General features: G+C 38.4%; 1 protein-coding gene and 1 long non-coding RNA gene across 3 annotated transcripts in view; one reads left to right on the top strand and one right to left on the bottom strand.

The window, feature by feature from the left end:
- LOC121393759 (E3 SUMO-protein ligase ZNF451-like) overlaps nucleotides 1-10115 on the top strand; it is a 28772-nt gene extending 18657 nt beyond the window's left edge. The window contains exons 5-13 of one of the 2 annotated variants that reach the window (XM_041563171.1): nucleotides 1652-1763; nucleotides 3394-3544; nucleotides 5281-5407; nucleotides 6885-7035; nucleotides 7681-7828; nucleotides 8460-8514; nucleotides 9121-9240; nucleotides 9472-9583; nucleotides 9882-10115. In XM_041563171.1, the coding sequence (XP_041419105.1) occupies nucleotides 1652-1763; nucleotides 3394-3544; nucleotides 5281-5407; nucleotides 6885-7035; nucleotides 7681-7828; nucleotides 8460-8514; nucleotides 9121-9240; nucleotides 9472-9583; nucleotides 9882-9901 (996 nt within the window). In that variant the 3' untranslated portion in view covers nucleotides 9902-10115. Of the gene's footprint in view, nucleotides 1-1651; nucleotides 1764-3393; nucleotides 3545-5280; nucleotides 5408-6884; nucleotides 7036-7680; nucleotides 7829-8459; nucleotides 9089-9120; nucleotides 9241-9471; nucleotides 9584-9881 lie in introns of those variants that run through there. The other variant, XM_041563170.1, reaches the window with a different exon arrangement.
- LOC121393761 lies at nucleotides 9121-18215 on the bottom strand. Its single transcript, XR_005961324.1, has 2 exons — nucleotides 18131-18215; nucleotides 9121-9186 (listed from the first exon to the last, which is right to left on the bottom strand). It is a non-coding gene; the product is annotated as an uncharacterized LOC121393761 (long non-coding RNA).
- Nucleotides 18216-18293: the final 78 nt, after the last annotated feature.

The following is an 18293-nucleotide window of genomic DNA, read 5'->3' as shown; positions in this document are numbered from 1 at the left end:
GCCAAACTTGGCCAGCCCTATGTTCCCTGAGTGTGCCATACGCTGGCTGTGGATCAAAAGCCTAGTAGGGTTTGTTCTGGGTGTTTGTTAGCATTTAAAATTGTTGTTAGGAGCCCAAAGATGTTTAATTGGGTGCTGTGTTCTCCTCAAAGGAAATTAACACATATGGATTTAAGCCTATGTCTTCATTAAAGTAATTAAACTTGTTTCAAATATGATTATTTGTCCAATTGCAGAGTATTCTGGGATCTCATCCAAAAAGCCGATTATTTTACTTGTGTTTTCCATGTATTAATGGAAGTTAAAAAAGGCAAGCGAATTTTTCACTATGGTGGTGAAGTGCAAAGCAACAACCTGTAAGGCAGTATACTCCAGTGCGTCACCAGCAAAATGTGGTTACTTGTTTACACGCTAAAAATACATAATTCAGTATTCAACACTTGCAGTTTAATGTAGAATGCATAAAAACTACTAATGCAAAACAGTAGGCAAACAAACTGCTGAGGGAGTTGCAATAGTCACTTTAAGCATACAATTGCATCACTCAATTTCGTTATTTATAGGTTGGAATCATTTGCAAGATTTTATCACAAAAAAAAGTAGGTCACATGTTTAACTAAGTTGCTGATCTCTGATCTAAACCATATATGGCATGTACTATGTATTTGTAGCTGGTGAAGGAGCACTAAACATACTTGTGTAATGTAATTAGTAAAGTACAGGTATAAGACCAGTTATCCAGAAAGCTCCGGACCTGGGGATTTCCGGATAACGGATCTTTCCATAATTTGGATCTTCATACCTTAAGTCTACTAGAAATTCAGGTAAACATTAAATAAAGCCAATTGACCCATACTAGGCTGGTTTTGCTTCCGATAAGGGTTAATTATATCTTAGTTGGGATGAAGTGCAAGGTACTATTATTACACAGAAAAAGGAAATCATTGTTAAAAATGTGGAATATTTTGATAAAATGGAGTCTATGGGAGACAGCCATTCTGTCATTCAGAGCTTTCTGGATATTGGGTTTCCAGATAGGGGATCCTATACTGGAATATGCAAAAGAGATCAATTATTGTCATAATTATAACAATTAAAACATCAACTAACACACACATGTAAAAATGGAAACTGTAAGAACTACATACAAAATAAAAAACACAACGTTGATAGCAATAGAACTTATAAAATAATGAAAGTCGCAAAGCGCGCTTGCGCATTCACACATCGCTATTCAGAGCTTGAATTACGCCACTACTTTAGTGTCGCAGCGAAACAGTCCAAAACCCACGTTATGCGCAACGCGCATATGTAAGAGCGACCTCGCAATATACGGTTAGTAAAGGTGCGCATTCGCAAATTAGCGTGCGAACTGCGAACATTTCCAACTATCACGCAAAACAAAATACAGATCGCGAAACTGCGAATAAGAGCAAAGCGCCGCAATTAGCTTTAAGTACAAGTGAAATCTAGCGCAAAGCCCCCGTTGCGAAATATTTTGCACTGCGCGAACTTTATAAATGACCCCCAGTATCTCATTTTAAAAAATATGGAAAGACTCAAGAGCTCATTAGAGCTAATACACCATATTAAGTATTTTGTGTTTCGCATTTGCTTTGTAGCTTGTAAAATCTCATATTGCTTTATTTAGGAAAAACTGCATGATCAACATGCACATGGTCTTCAAGAGCTGGAATTCGTTAAAGGGCTGCCAGGTACAGATGCAGCAAGAATATGTGTTAATCAGTGGCTCAAAATGCCAGGTAAGCTAAATAAGGGGCATTGGCCGATAATGGGCATCTGTACAGTACCAGTAGAATAAAGAATCAATGGAATGAAATTTTGTTTTGGAAGCCGGAGTTCTCCTTTAAACAACAGTAGCTTTCCATTTTAGTCAGCTTTTGCTGAGGGTCTCGTCCTTTTTTATTGGACTAGATCCTTTATGGTGGCTAGTTGGAGAACAGAAGGTCTACGCTATGCCATTCTTTTTCATCAGAGCCAATACCCCAAATATTATTAGAGGAAGCTGTAAGACAGATGGCCAATACTATTTAATCATTTGTCGGTTGCTTACTCTCCTGCAAAAAAATCTACTTTACTCATCTGTGGTGCCATGATAGCCAAAGACTTTGCAACTATATGAACCTATCGCTAGAATCAAGGCAGAATTTTGAGCATGATTATTATGAAAAACTCCAAGCAAATCCTTTCAGTCTGTATAGGAAAGCAGCTAGGTGTTTCTGCTGTGTTGAGGTACAAAATGGACTAACTGAGAGCAAATTGTATATGCAACACAATTGGATAAACCTTTATAAAATCTCAATATATTTAACTAACCTTGGAATAATTATTCTCAAAAAGGGGTTTCTTGAAAAATTTTATGTTGATTATGCAATTTGAAATATTCTGCTTCTATTAAAAAAATGTAGTATTTCCTTAGTAGTGGTTTATCTTTTCCTAGCGTTTTTTTTAAAAATCAACCCCAGGCTCATTTTTTGGAAAGTGAGATCCTTCCTTTAAATTTTTTGTGGCATTTAAGACATTTAGTAGTCCTTCTGGCTCTATTGTGTCCTGGCTAAGATAGACATGAAATCAAGGGGCAGATTTATCAAGGGTCGAATTTCGAGTTCAGGGGAGTTATTTTAAACTACTATAAACTCGAAATTGGACCAATTGCAATTTATTACAAAAATCTAAATTTTCAAACAAAGGGTGAATAGGATCGACCCGCAAATTTGAATCGAATTCAATTCGAGTTTAATTCGAGTTTTTTTTCGAAAAAAGCTTGAATGTCAGGAATGCTTCAAACAATTGATCCCAGGACATCTTGCATAGGCTAAAACAGCAATTCGGCAGTTTTAAGATGGAGAATAGTGGAATTCAAATTCTTAAAGGGCCAGTGTATGATAAATTTAGAAAATCGAATTCAAGTTTTAAAAAAAAAAAATAAAACTGTGATCAAATTTTAATAATTCCCTAGTCGAATTTGACAGTTTTGGCCATTAAAAAAACCCTAAAATTCAAATTTTCAATTCGACCATTATTAAATCTGCCCCCAAGTGTCACTTTAAACTGCAAATGTAGCTTTATTGGTTATGCAGTGTCGTTACACATGAGACAAATAGTTTATTTAGTTTAATCTGCTTTTTTATCAGTATATTGTTGATTACACAGTGGGTTTAGCAGCGACTGTAAAGAGATTAAGTAATTCCCTATACATAATTGTGCTGTAGTTCAGTTATAGTAAGATATTAATACAAATTAGGTTAGTCCTTTTTTTCTGTCTTGAATTATTTTTGTGTCTTTTTAGAAGATGACCTTTTTACAGTTTTTACAAAACCTTAAGTTACTTAAGTATTGAATATTTAGAGTACTCAATATTTACTGTTATAGGGCTGAAGCCAGGGATAGTCTGTTCCAGCCGCAGAAATAAGAATCGTTTTAGAGAACAAAGTCCTGTCAGAAACACGCCCATCATCTGTCCTATTGTGCACTGCAACAGAAAGTATGATAATGGTCAGCTGCTCTTAGGACATCTAAAAAGGTATGTTCGCTTATAACGATATATAATAAAAGCATAAGCACTCTGTGAAACTTGAAAAAGCTGGGAAATTTGAGACACGTTTAGCTGCTGACAAATGACTTTTTAAATTGATGCAAACCAGTGGTACAGTATTTAAATAAATGTAGTTCTCAATGAGATTAGCAATTGGTGTAGCTGCATAATTTGGTGGTTAATAACCTATTCGTTAAGAAAATTCCCCTTGGAAAGGTAACTGTTTTCCATTTTAGTGTTGAAGTTTCACTTACCTTTTAGCAACTCCAGTTCCTCCTCTGGTTTATAACAGTGAGGATAAGAGAGAGTTTCAGGCAGCATGCAGTATGGATTTGGTTTATTATTATTTATTACCAAATCCAGAATTAGATTCAGATTTGGTCTCTTTGATTCAGTTTGGCAGAATCATGTAACTTTTAAGCCATGGCCAACATAACCGAACAATGTTTTCCCACAGATAATGCAGTTATCTGATCCATGTACATGGATTTGGTGCATCCACAGTATTTTGCCTCAATACATGATAATAAATTAAACAAACTTGCATATTCAGTTATAAAAACGAAGGAATATAGTCCCATTGCTATTGGGCAATAAAATGTTTTGTGGATAGGTAAGCACAGGTAGTGGTGCAGCTGACAAAATAAGATTTCCTTTCCACCATCCCTATGTTACTTTGCTTATTACGTTGTGTTGCTTATTAAACTATTGACTGACTAACCATGTAAAATTGTGGGTTGGTGGGGCAGGTTTTTGTGTAGGTCCACTTTATTAAACCTAGGTAGGTCTCTAGAATATGTAAAGAATGTGCTAATAAATGCCAGGCACCAGATATGTTTTTACTTAAACCCTGCATGAATTTTTTTCACATCTCTCAAAATTTGCTAATACCAGATCTGTGTAGACATGCATCAAAATGACGGTCTCTTAGCAGAAACTATGAAATTATATACACTACAACTTCTATATGTAATTCTTATCCTTGAACAGTCCCATTATATTTATCTCCGCTTGCACAGCTGTTTATGCTAAATCTGACATTCTGACTAGAGGAGTGTTCTATGATTGAGGAGGTGAATCTTTAAACTGATAGAGAGATTCATTCAGAATTTTGTAAGTATACTATCAGAACGCAAAAGGTGTAGTGAATTATGTATCCGAGTACAGGCAGTGCCATTTAGCATTAACATTTTCTTGTATGCTTTATTTTATTATTTGAATCCAATATAAGCACTTGATGGTCTAACGTACCTTTCAAAACTGCTGTGTTTACCCACTGAGACATGTGGAGTGGAAAATGCATGTGTTTCTGTGCTGAAATTTGCTCCATGTGTCTGCATGCAGACTGATCCAATGCCTGTTAGTGCAGACACCAGAGCGGGCGGAGGTGAGTGGTTTGCCTGGTTCGACCTACTTTTAACCGCAGGTTTAGAAACAGCTACCTGCCCATACCTTATGGGGAGAAACTTTTATACAGTGTTGTGTCACCAAGAATACAGGGAAAATATTTATTCACTTCTAGTTTTGCCTTATTGGGTATTAACTGTTTACAGTGGTTTGGTAAGACTTCACTTGTGGAGTTCCTTCCTTGTTAGTACTTGTTAGCAGCTCTTCACTTGTACTGGCAGACTGTGATGAATGTTCTTGCCCCATTGTGAGAAGTTATTTCTGCCTACAAGCTCTCATATTGCCTTAATTATTTTTGCAAACGTTTGTAATTCAAGGTTTGATCATTCTCCGTGCGACCCAACTATTCATCTTCATGGAGCTCCTTCAAATTCTTATGCCTGTGATGCTTGTCTTCAACGTTTTAATTCCCCTGATAAATATGATGATCATGTGACAGCAAAGGTATTCATTTCTGTAAACTTGTTACTTGTGAAACATGATGTTGGTAAATAATGTAAAATAATTGTGAAACTTTACTCTTATGCAGGTATTATTTTATTACAAGTGATGGTGTGGACACCCCCAAACACTCTTATCACACATACACCTCCAAAGAAAGTTTTGCGAGTTAACTATGCAAAGACTATTTTTTGAATTTTGAAACACCACGTGTGCCTACTCTCCTTGTGAGCAAACCTCTCTTCCTTTGAGTAGCTTAAGTGGATTCACGGTTAATAAATTAAAAAAACAAGCCTATTTTTTCCTCCTCTCTGTCTCACAGCATGAAAGATGTGACCCTACCCCCTATAACTTCTGGGAGGGGTTGTCCTAGCCAAGGTAGGGCCATTTTCTGTGCCCATATAATTTATTAATCCTTAACTTTAGGATCCAGTACTTAATTGAGTTCTAAAGTTATGAATTCAGTGAACGTGTACTATAAAGAAATACTCTAATACACATATTTGTACTTTCAGTTGTTTAGTGCTCTAAAGGTATGTAATATTAAGAGTGTGGATTTCCCTTTGAATACAAATTCTGCAAAAAGTTTCTGGGATTTGTCTGAATTCTGTATTTAGTGCATTCATAATACATTCATAATTTAGTTCTTTAGGAAAGCTGTATATAACTAGGAGACCTTTGTGCTGAGGAGACACTTCATTTTACTGTACTCTCTGGTGCCTGGTATCATTTATATCAAAATTACAAAGGTGCTATGTGTGTCCCTCAGTCTGTGGCAATGTAGATAAAGAGCAAGAGAAGTCTAAGGGGTTATTAAGGGAGGCTATATGTGCTGACTGTGATGCCAAGCTTACCAAAATATCTGGTATCTAGAATAAATGCCTTTATTTGCTGTGGGCTGTTCATAGACACCCTCCTTTGGTACTGGGGTAAGGTGTGGGCTAAAAGCATTTATTAAAACTTCCCATTTGACAGTATGGATATTAACATGTGTAGTCTAGGATACTAACAATATACTGTATGTTCCATAGTGTAGTGTTCATATCTTGCTAATCCTCAAGTGCTGCATTTTATATATAACCGCATCTGAAAATGAAGCCTATTATGGCAACCCTATGCTGACCGAATTTGAGCTAAGTAGCTATGTATCATTAAGTTGCTTTGAATATATATTAAAAAAATAATGCTGTGATATTTGTGCAACATTAGTTCATTAGCATTACAAACTGAGGTTGAGAAGGCACAGTCAGGTTTTGGAACCTCAAGTAACAATTATATACAAAGGCATACCTCTCAGAGAAAAACCATCAACATGACCTATAGGCAACTTTTAATGTACATACTTTGTGTGTCAGTATCACTTTAAAGCATTATTTTGCTTTTTATTTTGGAAGCAGCAGGAGCTGCCTGTTCCTCATGCTTGTCATGGCAAAATTTCGCTATGTTTTCATGACTGATTTAGTTCCTTTTATCTTTTCAGGCCCGACTGGCTGATGGCCATGAGAACAATATTCCTCCTCAGGTTATCAACAGTTTTGCGTGTCCTTTGTGTTTTTTACTTTTCAACCTAAGAGATGAATGTCTACAGCACATGTCTGAAAGCAATCACTTCTTGCGAGCTATCGAATTAGGTGATGTAATACGTTTCTTGTCTGGAGTTTTATTGTTTTGACAAAACGATAAATCCACATTTTGTACATAATTTAGTGAATGATACTGTATTTTCTATTTATAATGATCTAGAATGCTCAGGGCTAGGGGTTTTCTGGATAATGGATCTTTCCATTATGTTTGTCTACTAGAAAATCATGTAAACATTAAATAAACTCAATAGGCTGGCTTTGCTTCCAAAAAGGATTAATTATATCTTAGTTTGGATCAAGTACAAGGTACTCTTTTATTATTACAAAGGAAAAAAAATAAAATAATTAATAAAATGCAGTCTATGGGAGACAGCCCTTCTGTAATTCCAAGCTTTCTGGATAACTGGAACGGATCCCATACCTGTACTAGAAGCACATTTGCCATACAAATGTCCATGAAACACATACCTGTATGCATCAATTTCACCTAAACCATTGCCACTAGCAAATTATTTCTACAGGTATGCAAGTTCAAAAGTTACAACTGGTTTACTCTTGTCTCCACTTACTTCAGCAAATAGGATTTCACGTGGATAATCTAAACACCTCATGCACCATAAAAATAAGAGTGTTCACATGTTATTCTCAGGTTCATATTTATGTGTGTGTAATTGTATGCAACTTTCTTTGCAGATAATAGAAGCATACCATGTCCAGTACCGTTTCCACGATATGCAAAAAATATTTTGGTTGCTCTGTGCAAGGACATTCCATTCCAGGTTAAATGCTCATCCTGCAATCAGGAACTACGTTCTCATACAGAACTTTCTGCTCATTTTAGGTAAATATTTTTTAATTAATTACTCTTTTGTTAGGCATAGAACTGTGTGTAGCAGGGTTTAGTATTAGGTTAAAAAGATTATAGGAAGTTGAGACGTTTGGAGTCAGTGGATTAATCCATCTCCATAGGATGTGAAATTATAATTGCAGGTACATCACAGTTTAAAAATTGAGAAATGGGTGAGGGGGTTGTTTGATTAATCCAGCTAGGAGAATAAAACAGAATGGAGTGAACCTTATTTTAGGAAAAGGTAGGAATGGGATCATTGCATTTGGAAGGAACTGGGTGTCACACTAATTTGTATGTTCCCATCAATGGGGCAATCAGGGCTGGATTTACATAGCTTCAGGAGGAAGCTGAAGTGAATGTGTCATGTGAATGGATTCTTAGACAGGGAGAGAATAGTAGGTGTTTATTTTAAGAAAAAGAAAAAACCAGAGCCATATGAATAACAACGAACCCAGACTAACACAGACAAAATAGAATAGAAACATCAGCATGTATAAAAGAAGCAGAAAGACTGCAAAGGACCAGCACAGTGGTGGTTCTGAATGTGCAAGTGTTTTCATGGGGGGGGGAGGCAAGTGGAGTACACAGAATCTATCTTTTTTTTTCTCTCTCTCTCTTCTAGAACACGGTGCCGTAATGCTCATCCTGTGGCTTATTCAGAACAAAGCATAGCTGAGGTTGTGTCAGTGTTTTTAAGTAAAGCCTACTGTCTGTCATGTAGGAAAATATTGAAAAGTGACACACACATTGCTAAGCATGCCCAAAGAACTGGCCACAAAGCCAAATTAATAGCAAGCCTGGAAGAATCAATTATGGCTTTTTGTTACACCCATGAAGGGATCAAAACTCCATCTGATATGTGCTTATCTGCAAGTAGTGCAAGATTTAAACCTAATATGCTTAAAAGGACTTTAGATGACAATGATCAGAGGAGAACGGACTTATTTATAAATGGAGGGAAAAACACTAATTCAGAAGGCAATAGTGCAAACAATGGTGAATAATTAACTTTGTCACACATTTGTTGCCCTTGTAAAGTAAACAATAAGGAGCAAAATGTATACCTGATTTTTTTTTTTTCAAGTTTAATTTGAATTGCCGTTCCACCTTTATCCTTTAGATCCAAAAAATGGTTTAGAAGTAATGTGCTTTATTTGTGTTTGTTAAACAAACAAGGGTCAATCAATTTTGTCACCTATTGGATAATAATGTTTAGTTGTAGAAATGTGTTCACTATGAGACCTATTCAGATTTCATTTTAACATGTACTTTTATGTTCCCAGAGAAAAGCGAAGGACCATGTTGACCGTCAGAAGGACAGAGTGGCTTCAACTCTTGATCGCCTTGCGCTACATGTTGAGGTAGAGAAAAAAAATAAAGCAGAGAAAAATAAAGCATTTCAGGTAAGCATTTCAGGTTTGATTATAAAAGTTTAAATGAGTGTGAATGAGCTTTATTTGTAAGGCACACATTGTAATATTGTATTAAAAACCATACCATAGAAAGCATCACAGTATCTCATTTTAAAAAATATGGAAAGACTCAAGAGCTCATTAGAGCTAATACACCATATTAAGTATTTTGTGTTTCGCATTTGCTTTGTAGCTTGTTAAATCTCATATTGCTTTATTTAGGAAAAACTGCATGATCAACATGCACATGGTCTTCAAGAGCTGGAATTCGTTAAAGGGCTGCCAGGTACAGATGCAGCAAGAATATGTGTTAATCAGTGGCTCAAAATGCCAGGTAAGCTAAATAAGGGGCATTGGCCGATAATGGGCATCTGTACAGTACCAGTAGAATAAAGAATCAATGGGCCTCTTTATGAAATTTTGTTTTGGAAGCCGGAGTTCTCCTTTAAACAACAGTAGCTTTCCATTTTAGTCAGCTTTTGCTGAGGGTCTCGTCCTTTTTTATTGGACTAGATCCTTTATCAACTCCATTAGGCCTAAATAAAGAATATGACCTCAAACCGATTTTTAGATAAAAAGCTGTTTCTTTTTAATTGTTCTTATACACTGTTTTTATCTTGGATTTTTTGCAGGTTTCCTGCATTGCTGTTAAAAATGAACATTGTTCACCTGCACGGTTTGCATCACTCACCGGATGGATACTTTTTGTAAAATGTTACTGTTTCTAATTGATGTAATAATGTGTTTCACATGATTGTGATTTGTTACTAATTGTCCAGTAGATGGCACTTAAGCTGGCCCTAGATGCAAAGATCCGATCGTACGAATCATCGTACGATCGGACTTTCCCATCTCCCGACCCGCCACTAACCATTCAGATCAAAGTCTTACCAGTCAGATTAGTTAAAGAACAGATCAGCAATGTTCTGCCCCTGACAGCAATCGTACGATATCTATGTCCAACCAAAGCTAGTGACAGTCTCCCACTGAAAATCGTACCATCGGCAATACACGCAGAGATATTATCGGCAGCCGACAGAAATTTTCTAACATGTCCGATCGACCAAACGACCGATCTCCGCCGGACGAAAAATGTCGCGACTCTCCACACACGGTTCTAAAATCGTACGAATCCTCGATTCGTACGATCAGATCTTTGCGTCTATGGCCATCTTAAGAGTTTAAATAGAGGTGTAATTTCTGCCAGTTTAGCTTGAAAAAGGGCCAAGTGAGGCCCGAAACGTTGCGGTAATGCCCTATAAGTGTGCAATAAAGGCATTTTTATTATAACAAGATATTGTGGTGCTGTTCATATCTAATCTCAGAGAATAAATAGGGACAGACAATCCCTGCTTTCAATAGCAGATAATATATATAGGGACAGACAAACCCTGCTTTCAAATGCAATGTATATTGCAAAGTTGCTTAGAATTATGTATTATTTTACTAGGCAAAACATTGTTTGGGTGTTGACATTCCCTATAAAGGTGACCAACCCCTTTAATGGCTCACCAATTTCAGCCTGGCAGCTTAGAATGTCAGGTGGAGCATCTTTACTGTTTCAATATGTTTCATTATACCAGGGGGCAAGTCTCTTGCCCCCTTAGTGCTCTAGTACGTGCACCCCAGGCCAGGGTAACACAAAGGATAACCCCTTTTATTTCTGAAAACACTTAAACTGAAAAAAGTGATTGTAAGGTGAATATTTATAATGACTTCTTGTATTCCATTCCCCAAAAAGGTGCACCCCTGGTAACTTTAGGAGCTGAAATGTTGGTTTAAGGTGGTGTGATGGTGAAGAACTGTTGTTGTGGGCCGGCTGTTGTATGCCAGGCTACCTGCACATAATAGAGGGGAAGAAGGAGCATTTTAAAGTAAACAGGAGAGCCCTAGATATTGCTCACAGGCACATGCATTATTAGCTGAATACGTTGTGCTGGGCATGAGAAGGGAACAATGGTGATAAAAGACAGACAAAGATAGAGAGCAGTGTGACTGCATGAGCTGTGTAACACTTGTGGACCATATTTACTAGGAAGGTGTTCCATAATGCGTGTACTACTCATTCTATAGATAGCTATTACTCCTTTATTTAAGTGTGAGTTTCAGTGACTAATTACACACTGGTTAAAATCATGCACTCCAACAGTGCACCACTCCAATAGCTTTGTGTTAATTGTATTCCCTAAAAGCATGCTGGTAATGTCATAATAATATATAATGTAATATGAAGCAATATGTTCATCTTTAACCCTAAGTACCTGCATGTTGGTTTAGTTTTATATAGTATTTGTATCTTAAAGGGAAAATATGACCTGTGTGTAAGTAAAGTTTTTCTTTAATTCAAGGTAAATAAACAGTACAGAGAGTGAAAAGCTTTTTGTTTGCACAAAAGATTCCTTTTCTGTGTAAGAGCATAAGAGCAGCAGCTCCTTATCACTTGCCTATTTTCAATATAGTACAATGGGAAATTGTTACCACTAGGGGAAGTACATGAACTTGCAGTGTATGTAAAATGCTATAGCTATAGCCAAATCAACACGGCAGATTCCAAGGATGGTATAAAATGCAGTTTTTTCCCAAAGTATGCAAGGCCCGTTAAAGTGTAAGTCTATATAAAAAAAGATAAAAAAAGGTGATTTTTAAATATACAGTATTGTTTCAATTTCACTGAGAATAACTAGTAAAGCCTAGAAAAAATATTATTTTCTTAAATAACTGCTTTTAAACAGATATTAATGGTCAGATTTACCAAAATGTGAGTTTAGAGCTTAATAAACTACAAGCTCACCCACGGTTTGTTCATTACTATCAGATTTTTAGAATTGTATTTATAAATGGGTGAAAAAAATCCTATAGGAATGAATAGAACATTTGGAGGCAGATTTATTCAAGGTCGAATTTCGAATTTATGTGAATTTTTTTAAACTCTATTAAATTTGAAAATACTCGAAATTCGACTGGGGGGGTTATTTAATAAAAAATACAAATCGAATTAGACTAAACTCGAATGCCAAATTGATGCCTGGACCTCACCCATTGACTTATACATGAACTCAGCAGGATTTAGGTGAGTTCTTAAAGGGCCAGAGTATGATAAATCTCGAAATTTGAATTACTACTCAAATCGAATTTGGATAATTAACAATTCAAATTTAAGAGTTTTGACCATAAAAGAAATCAAGAATTCGAATTATTTATTAAGCGCTGAAGTCTTGATGCAGGATTTTACAGGGATTTTTTTGGCAAATGCTTTATAATAACGTTTATAATAAAATGATTGTATTATGTGCACATAAAGTGACTTATATAGACAAATATATCTTTTGCAGTACACATGTATTTCACATAAATGAAATGACATTCTCTGAATATAATGAATAAGAAGAGTATTTTAATCTGCACTGGAACTAACAACAATCTAATGGAGCACCTTTACCATCTGCTGGTTGAGTGTAATATTGCACTGCATGTGTTATTATTGGAAAGACTAATACTTTTTTATTTTATTGTTTTATGTGTTTTCAACATCTGTTTATTTCATATAACCAAAAAGTGCATACTTTATATTCTTGATTTTGATGAAAACACTACACGCTTGCCAAGCAGTAACCTTACTACCTGCAAATAAACTATATAAAATTGTCTGCATTCTGCCCTAGACTCCATCAAATCATGCTGAAAGATTAAGGCTGAAGGTATCAGCACATTTCAGCAGGTGAAGAACCATTAGTACTGGCACTGTCAGGTGGTTAGCATTATAGTCAATGGAAGGCAGCAGAGGTGCCAGTGTGCCTTCATCTAAAGTAGTTTATGGATACAATCTGCTCAATCTTAATATGGCCATATATGGGCCAGTATTATGATCGACCAAATTACGGGCCAAACGGTTGGATACCACTCGAGTTATATACAAGTTGTCCAGCCAAACAGCAGGTAGCGAAGAGGAGTTGTAGCTTCGCTTCCTTTCAGTCAACCATGTTTCTCTTAAACAAGCTAAAACCAACTAGTACGGTACAGCACGGGTTCCATTAGACTCTCTTTCAATAGGATGGTTTGCCTTGTGGAAGGACCATGTGCGGGTGTTGTTGAACTACTTCTCAACACTGCCCAAAATGTAAAAGTATAGAATAAAGGGGACGCCAAGGTTTTTTTTTGCAAAACAGATAACACAGGCTTTATTCTATATAAAGGGCCATAGGGTTAGATGTTCACAAGCACATGAGGTGGTTCAAATAAATGGCAAGTACAGTCAAGGTAAAGTTTCACATTCTAGGTTGTCAATACTAGGGATGCACCTAATCCAGGATTTGGTTCGGGATTTGGCCAGGATTTGGCTTTTTTCAGCAGGATTCAGATTCAGCCGAATCCTTCAGCCCAGTCGAACCAAATCCGTATCCTAATTTGCATAAGCAAATTAGGGGCGGGAGGGAAATTGTGTGACTTTTTGTCAAACAAGGAGGAAAAAAATGTTTTCCCCTTCCCACCCCTAATTTGCATATGCAAATTCGGTTCGGTATTCGGCCAAATCTTTAGCAAAGGATTCAGGGGTTCGGCTGAATCCAAAATAGAGGATTCGGTGCATCCCTAGTCAATACCCCATGTGGCCCAGTTCCCTAAAGTAGATGTGAAACAGGGAGAATAGAATATAGCCTGTTGCCCTTGTCAGTACTGCAGTCCCCAGTACTAGTTTGACAAAAGGCTGATTGTGGCCTGAAACGTCACTGTTATCCAGGTACTGCCATGTATATCAAATAAAGACATTTTAAGTATATAATAATTTGGTGCTGTACTTCAAATTTTCTTCTGCTTGTGAATGAACTGTGGCCTTTAATTGTATGTGCACCAGGACATTATTGACATAAGGAGTATTGGAGTTGATTCTGCTAATTTTGCAAGTACTGCTGTCCCTCCACTACAGGCTTGGGGAGAGCTATCCTCCTTGGTGAAGCACAAAGCCGCTCTTTTGTAACTAAAGCTCACTGACTCACTCTGATAGAGAGTATTATAACCGTTGCTATCCCCTACACTAGCTAACGTCGTTCACAGTGTCCCTGCTCCCCGACTTCTGTAAAGGAGAAGTCCACTTAGGGCCTAACACTTCTGGGGCCTGTTTGATCCAAGGTTCAGTGGAACATCCACCCAGATCAACTGATGAAGGTCAAAGAGGAAGGACCACCCCTTGCCAAACACTATGTTAAAGTGTGGCAGGAAATCGTCATATGCCTAAGGGCCAATGAAAGAAATATGTAAATAAGTACAACTAGATGCATGTTTTTTTGTCCAACAACTAGGAAAATGAGGAACATACATGAGTCATACACACGAATGACTAACTTTTCAGTTGATATTATACATCAATTGGGAGTCCACATCTGATTTCCAACCTAATTAAGCCCAAGGGACGCGTTTCGCGTAAGGTGGGCCTGGTGGGGTCAACGCGTAAAGTGGGCCTGGTGGGGTCAGTTTGTATCTGAGTTTTAATGCTAATTTGTGCTATTTGGCACAACCCAGGAACATTTTTCATGCTTGGGTTGCTCCCCACCCAACTCTTTTTACTTCTGAATGTTGCTCACTGTGAAAAAGGTTGGGGACCCCTGATGTAGCGAGTGACATTCTGAGACAATTTGCATCAGGTTTTCATTTTTATTATGGGTGGTTTTTGAGTTATTTGGCTTTTTATTCAGCAGCTCTCCAGTTTTCAATTTCAGCAATCTGGTTGCTAGGGCCCAAATTTCCCTAGTAACCATTCAATGATTTGAATAAGAGACTGCAATATAAACAGGAGAGGCCTGAATAAAAAGATAAGTAATAAAAAGTAGCAATTACAATACATTTGTAGCCTAACAAAGCATGTTTTTAGATGGGGTCAGTGACCCCTGTTTGGAAGCTGGAAAGACTCAGCAAAAGCAAGCAAATAATTAAAAAAAAAGAAAAAATGAAGGCCAACTGAAAAGTTGCTTAGAATAAACCACTCTATAACAAACTAAATGTTTGTCACTCCTAGTTCAATATGGAAGAAAGATAAAAATATAGAAAGTTGCTATTTCGTTACTTATAAGCACATTGCTAGAAAAAAAACCGCTAGCCTTTATAAATCAATACCTATACCGTATTGGTAAACTAACGCGCTATCTCCTGACGACAGAAAAATGCGCCAGTGACCCAAGTCGCTCAGGGTGACATTTCCGTCAACTAATTCACTGATTGGTCAGTAATCCCGTGACGTGTAGAGCTGGAGAGCGTAGGGTGGCGCGGGACTCCTGGTTGTAAGGTGTAGTTGCACTTGTATGATTTGCTGTTCCGACTTGCACAAGAGGTTGTGTTTGGCTAAATGTACAGATAGAGAATCAGGGCGGCGGTAGAGATCCGTGTGCCTGTGTTATCCGTGTAACTAGGTGACTGTGAAACCCAGAGGAGGAATTATACCTATCCCTAGTGACGGGTTATTGGACATCAGCGGCCTATACGAGTGTTTAAAGGCTCAATTGTACAATATGGATGTGCTAAAATAGTGGCAGCAGTGTCGCTGTCGTTGGGAACTGTTTGTAGTCCTGGAGTACGGCTGTAGCACTGAAGCAATATTGCTAGGAGCGGGGGTTTTCATTACTAGCGAAAAGTGATTCAGCCTGAGTCCAATTGCAATTTGCAAAATATATAGTGGATAAAGTACCCCCTCTTGTAAAGTATAAGGATATTATAAGTTACCGAGGAGTTTCATGACCATATAAAAACATGAGGCCGAAGGCCGAGTGTTTTTATACAGGTCATGGAACTCCGAGGTGACTTCTAATATCCTCATATTTTGCAACTGGGGGTACTTTATTTATTATAATACACAAGTTTCAATGAGTCATGTGACGGAAATGACATCAGAACTCACCGTTTATAACTGATGACATCAGAACTCACCGTTTATATCATTTACAAGATATTCATGGCTTTTGTGTATTATATATGTAAATATATATAAATGTATTCAGTGAATCCTGACAATCAGGCATTTTTAGCTTTGGATAAGAGACTAGAATATGAACAGATGAGGGACTGGAGCCCCGTTGAATAGTTTAGAATTAGCAATTCCATAACATACCAAAATTTAACCAAAAATTGAACCATCCTTTTAACAGAAGTCAGTGCGCACGAGTAATAATGCTCGGTGATCGAAGCACATACCGCATTTATGCTGTTGTCTGAACTGCCAAGTAATTCATAGTGAAAATGTAAGCAGTTATGTAACTTGGTTTATATTTTGCCTTGTCAATTGCCTGGACCCTAGCAGTGCGCTTGTGTGTCTTGTCAGTCGTACCTGTGAAAATGTGGCATTCAAGGTCCAGGCATTTGCAATTCAGATATATGCAGGGGCAATTTTTGAGCTTTTTGGAGCTGGAAATGTTAGGTATAAATTTGCCTGACATTATTGTTAGCTGTTAAATATGAGTGACATAGTCCCCAGTGTTTTACAGAAACTATTCTTCATTAATATCAATACCTGTCCCAGCAGAGCTAACAATCTAAGGTCCCAATCGCATGCACGCACACACACTGATCAGCTTTTTTTTTTCTGAAGCCATTTGAACTGCCTGTATATTTTGTGGTCTGTAAGAGGAAACCCCACGCAAACAAAGAGAGGCCAAAGTGAATATCTTATATGAGCTATATTAGGCTTATTATCTGCATAGAAGAAAATAATGCTGAATTAGGCACCAATTTACTAAAGTTTGGAAAATTCTTTATAACTTGTTGCCCAGTTAACGCAGTGCAATGTGCCTAATTTGGTGGCTGGTGTTATTTATGCAAGGGTAAAAACTACTTTTAGTATTATTTCTTGTGCTTTTTTGCTGCTGTTTGCATGATCTGCTATACATCTTTAGAATTTCTGTTTGAGAGGATAATAGTAATTATTAGTAACTAGACATTAAGCCTGTTAAATTAACGGGCGCTAGAACATATGTCGTCACATACCTCCCAACATTTCAGAATGGGTAACATTAGTAGGCAGGGCCCCCTTTGTAGCACTGGTGGCCAGGGGGTTAATTCTGGTGCCCAGGGGGTGTTAACATTGGTGGCCAGGGGGGTGTTACCATTGGTGGCTAGGGGGGTTAACATTGGTGGCCAGGGGGGTTAACATTGGTGGCCAGGGGGGGGTTAACATTGGTGGCCAGGGGGGTTAACATTGTGGCCAGGGGGGGTTAACATTGGTGGCCAGGGGGGGTTAACATTGGTGGCCAGGGGGGTTAACATTGGTGGCCAGGGGGGGTTAACATTGGTGGCCAGGGGGGGTTAACATTGGTGGCCAGGGGTTAACATTGGTGGCCAGGGGGGGTTAACATTGTTGGCCAGGGGGGGTTAACATTGGTGGCCAGGGGGGGTTAACATTGGTGGCCAGGGGGGGTTAACATTGGTGGCCAGGGGGGGTTAACATTGGTGGCCAGGGGGGGTTAACATTGGTGGCCAGGGGGGGTTAATATTGGTGGCCAGGGGGGTTAACATTGGTGGCCAGGGGGGGGTTACATTGTTGGCCAGGGGGGTTAACATTGTTGGCCAGGGGGTTAACATTGGTGGCCAGGGGGGTTAACATTGGTGGCCAGGGGGGTGTTAACATTGGTGGCCAGGGGGTTTAACATTGGTGGGCAGGGGGGGGGGGTTAATATTGGTGGCCAGGGGGGTTAACATTGGTGGCCAGGGGGGTTAACATGGTGGCCATTGATTCCCAACAGTGCCAGTGTTTTGGCTGCTTAGTCAGTCCGTCCCTTCAGGTTCCTGTGCAGCAGGGTGTGATTCCTGTTAGTGAGTGAGCAGAAAGCAAAAGCAGAGCAGAAGCCCCACATCCTCCCCCTTCTCCTCCCCCTTCTCCTCCCCCTCCCTGTGAGTCACATACCAGGGCCAGTCAGTCCACACACCGGCTTTTCCTTCCAGTCGAGGGGGGGGTGGGTGCATGTGTGTGTGTACTCGCCCCGGTCTTCTCTCTCACCCTTCAGCTGCAGTGTCTGAGCCGGTCTTCTCTCTCACCTTTCTGCTGCTGTCTCTCATGTGCACTCTCT

Source organism: Xenopus laevis, chromosome 5L, assembly GCF_017654675.1.
Source record: "Xenopus laevis strain J_2021 chromosome 5L, Xenopus_laevis_v10.1, whole genome shotgun sequence".
Classification (NCBI taxonomy): domain Eukaryota; kingdom Metazoa; phylum Chordata; class Amphibia; order Anura; family Pipidae; genus Xenopus; species Xenopus laevis.
Note: the sequence above shows the minus strand (reverse complement) of the source record. Positions and strands in the feature narration are given on the sequence as shown.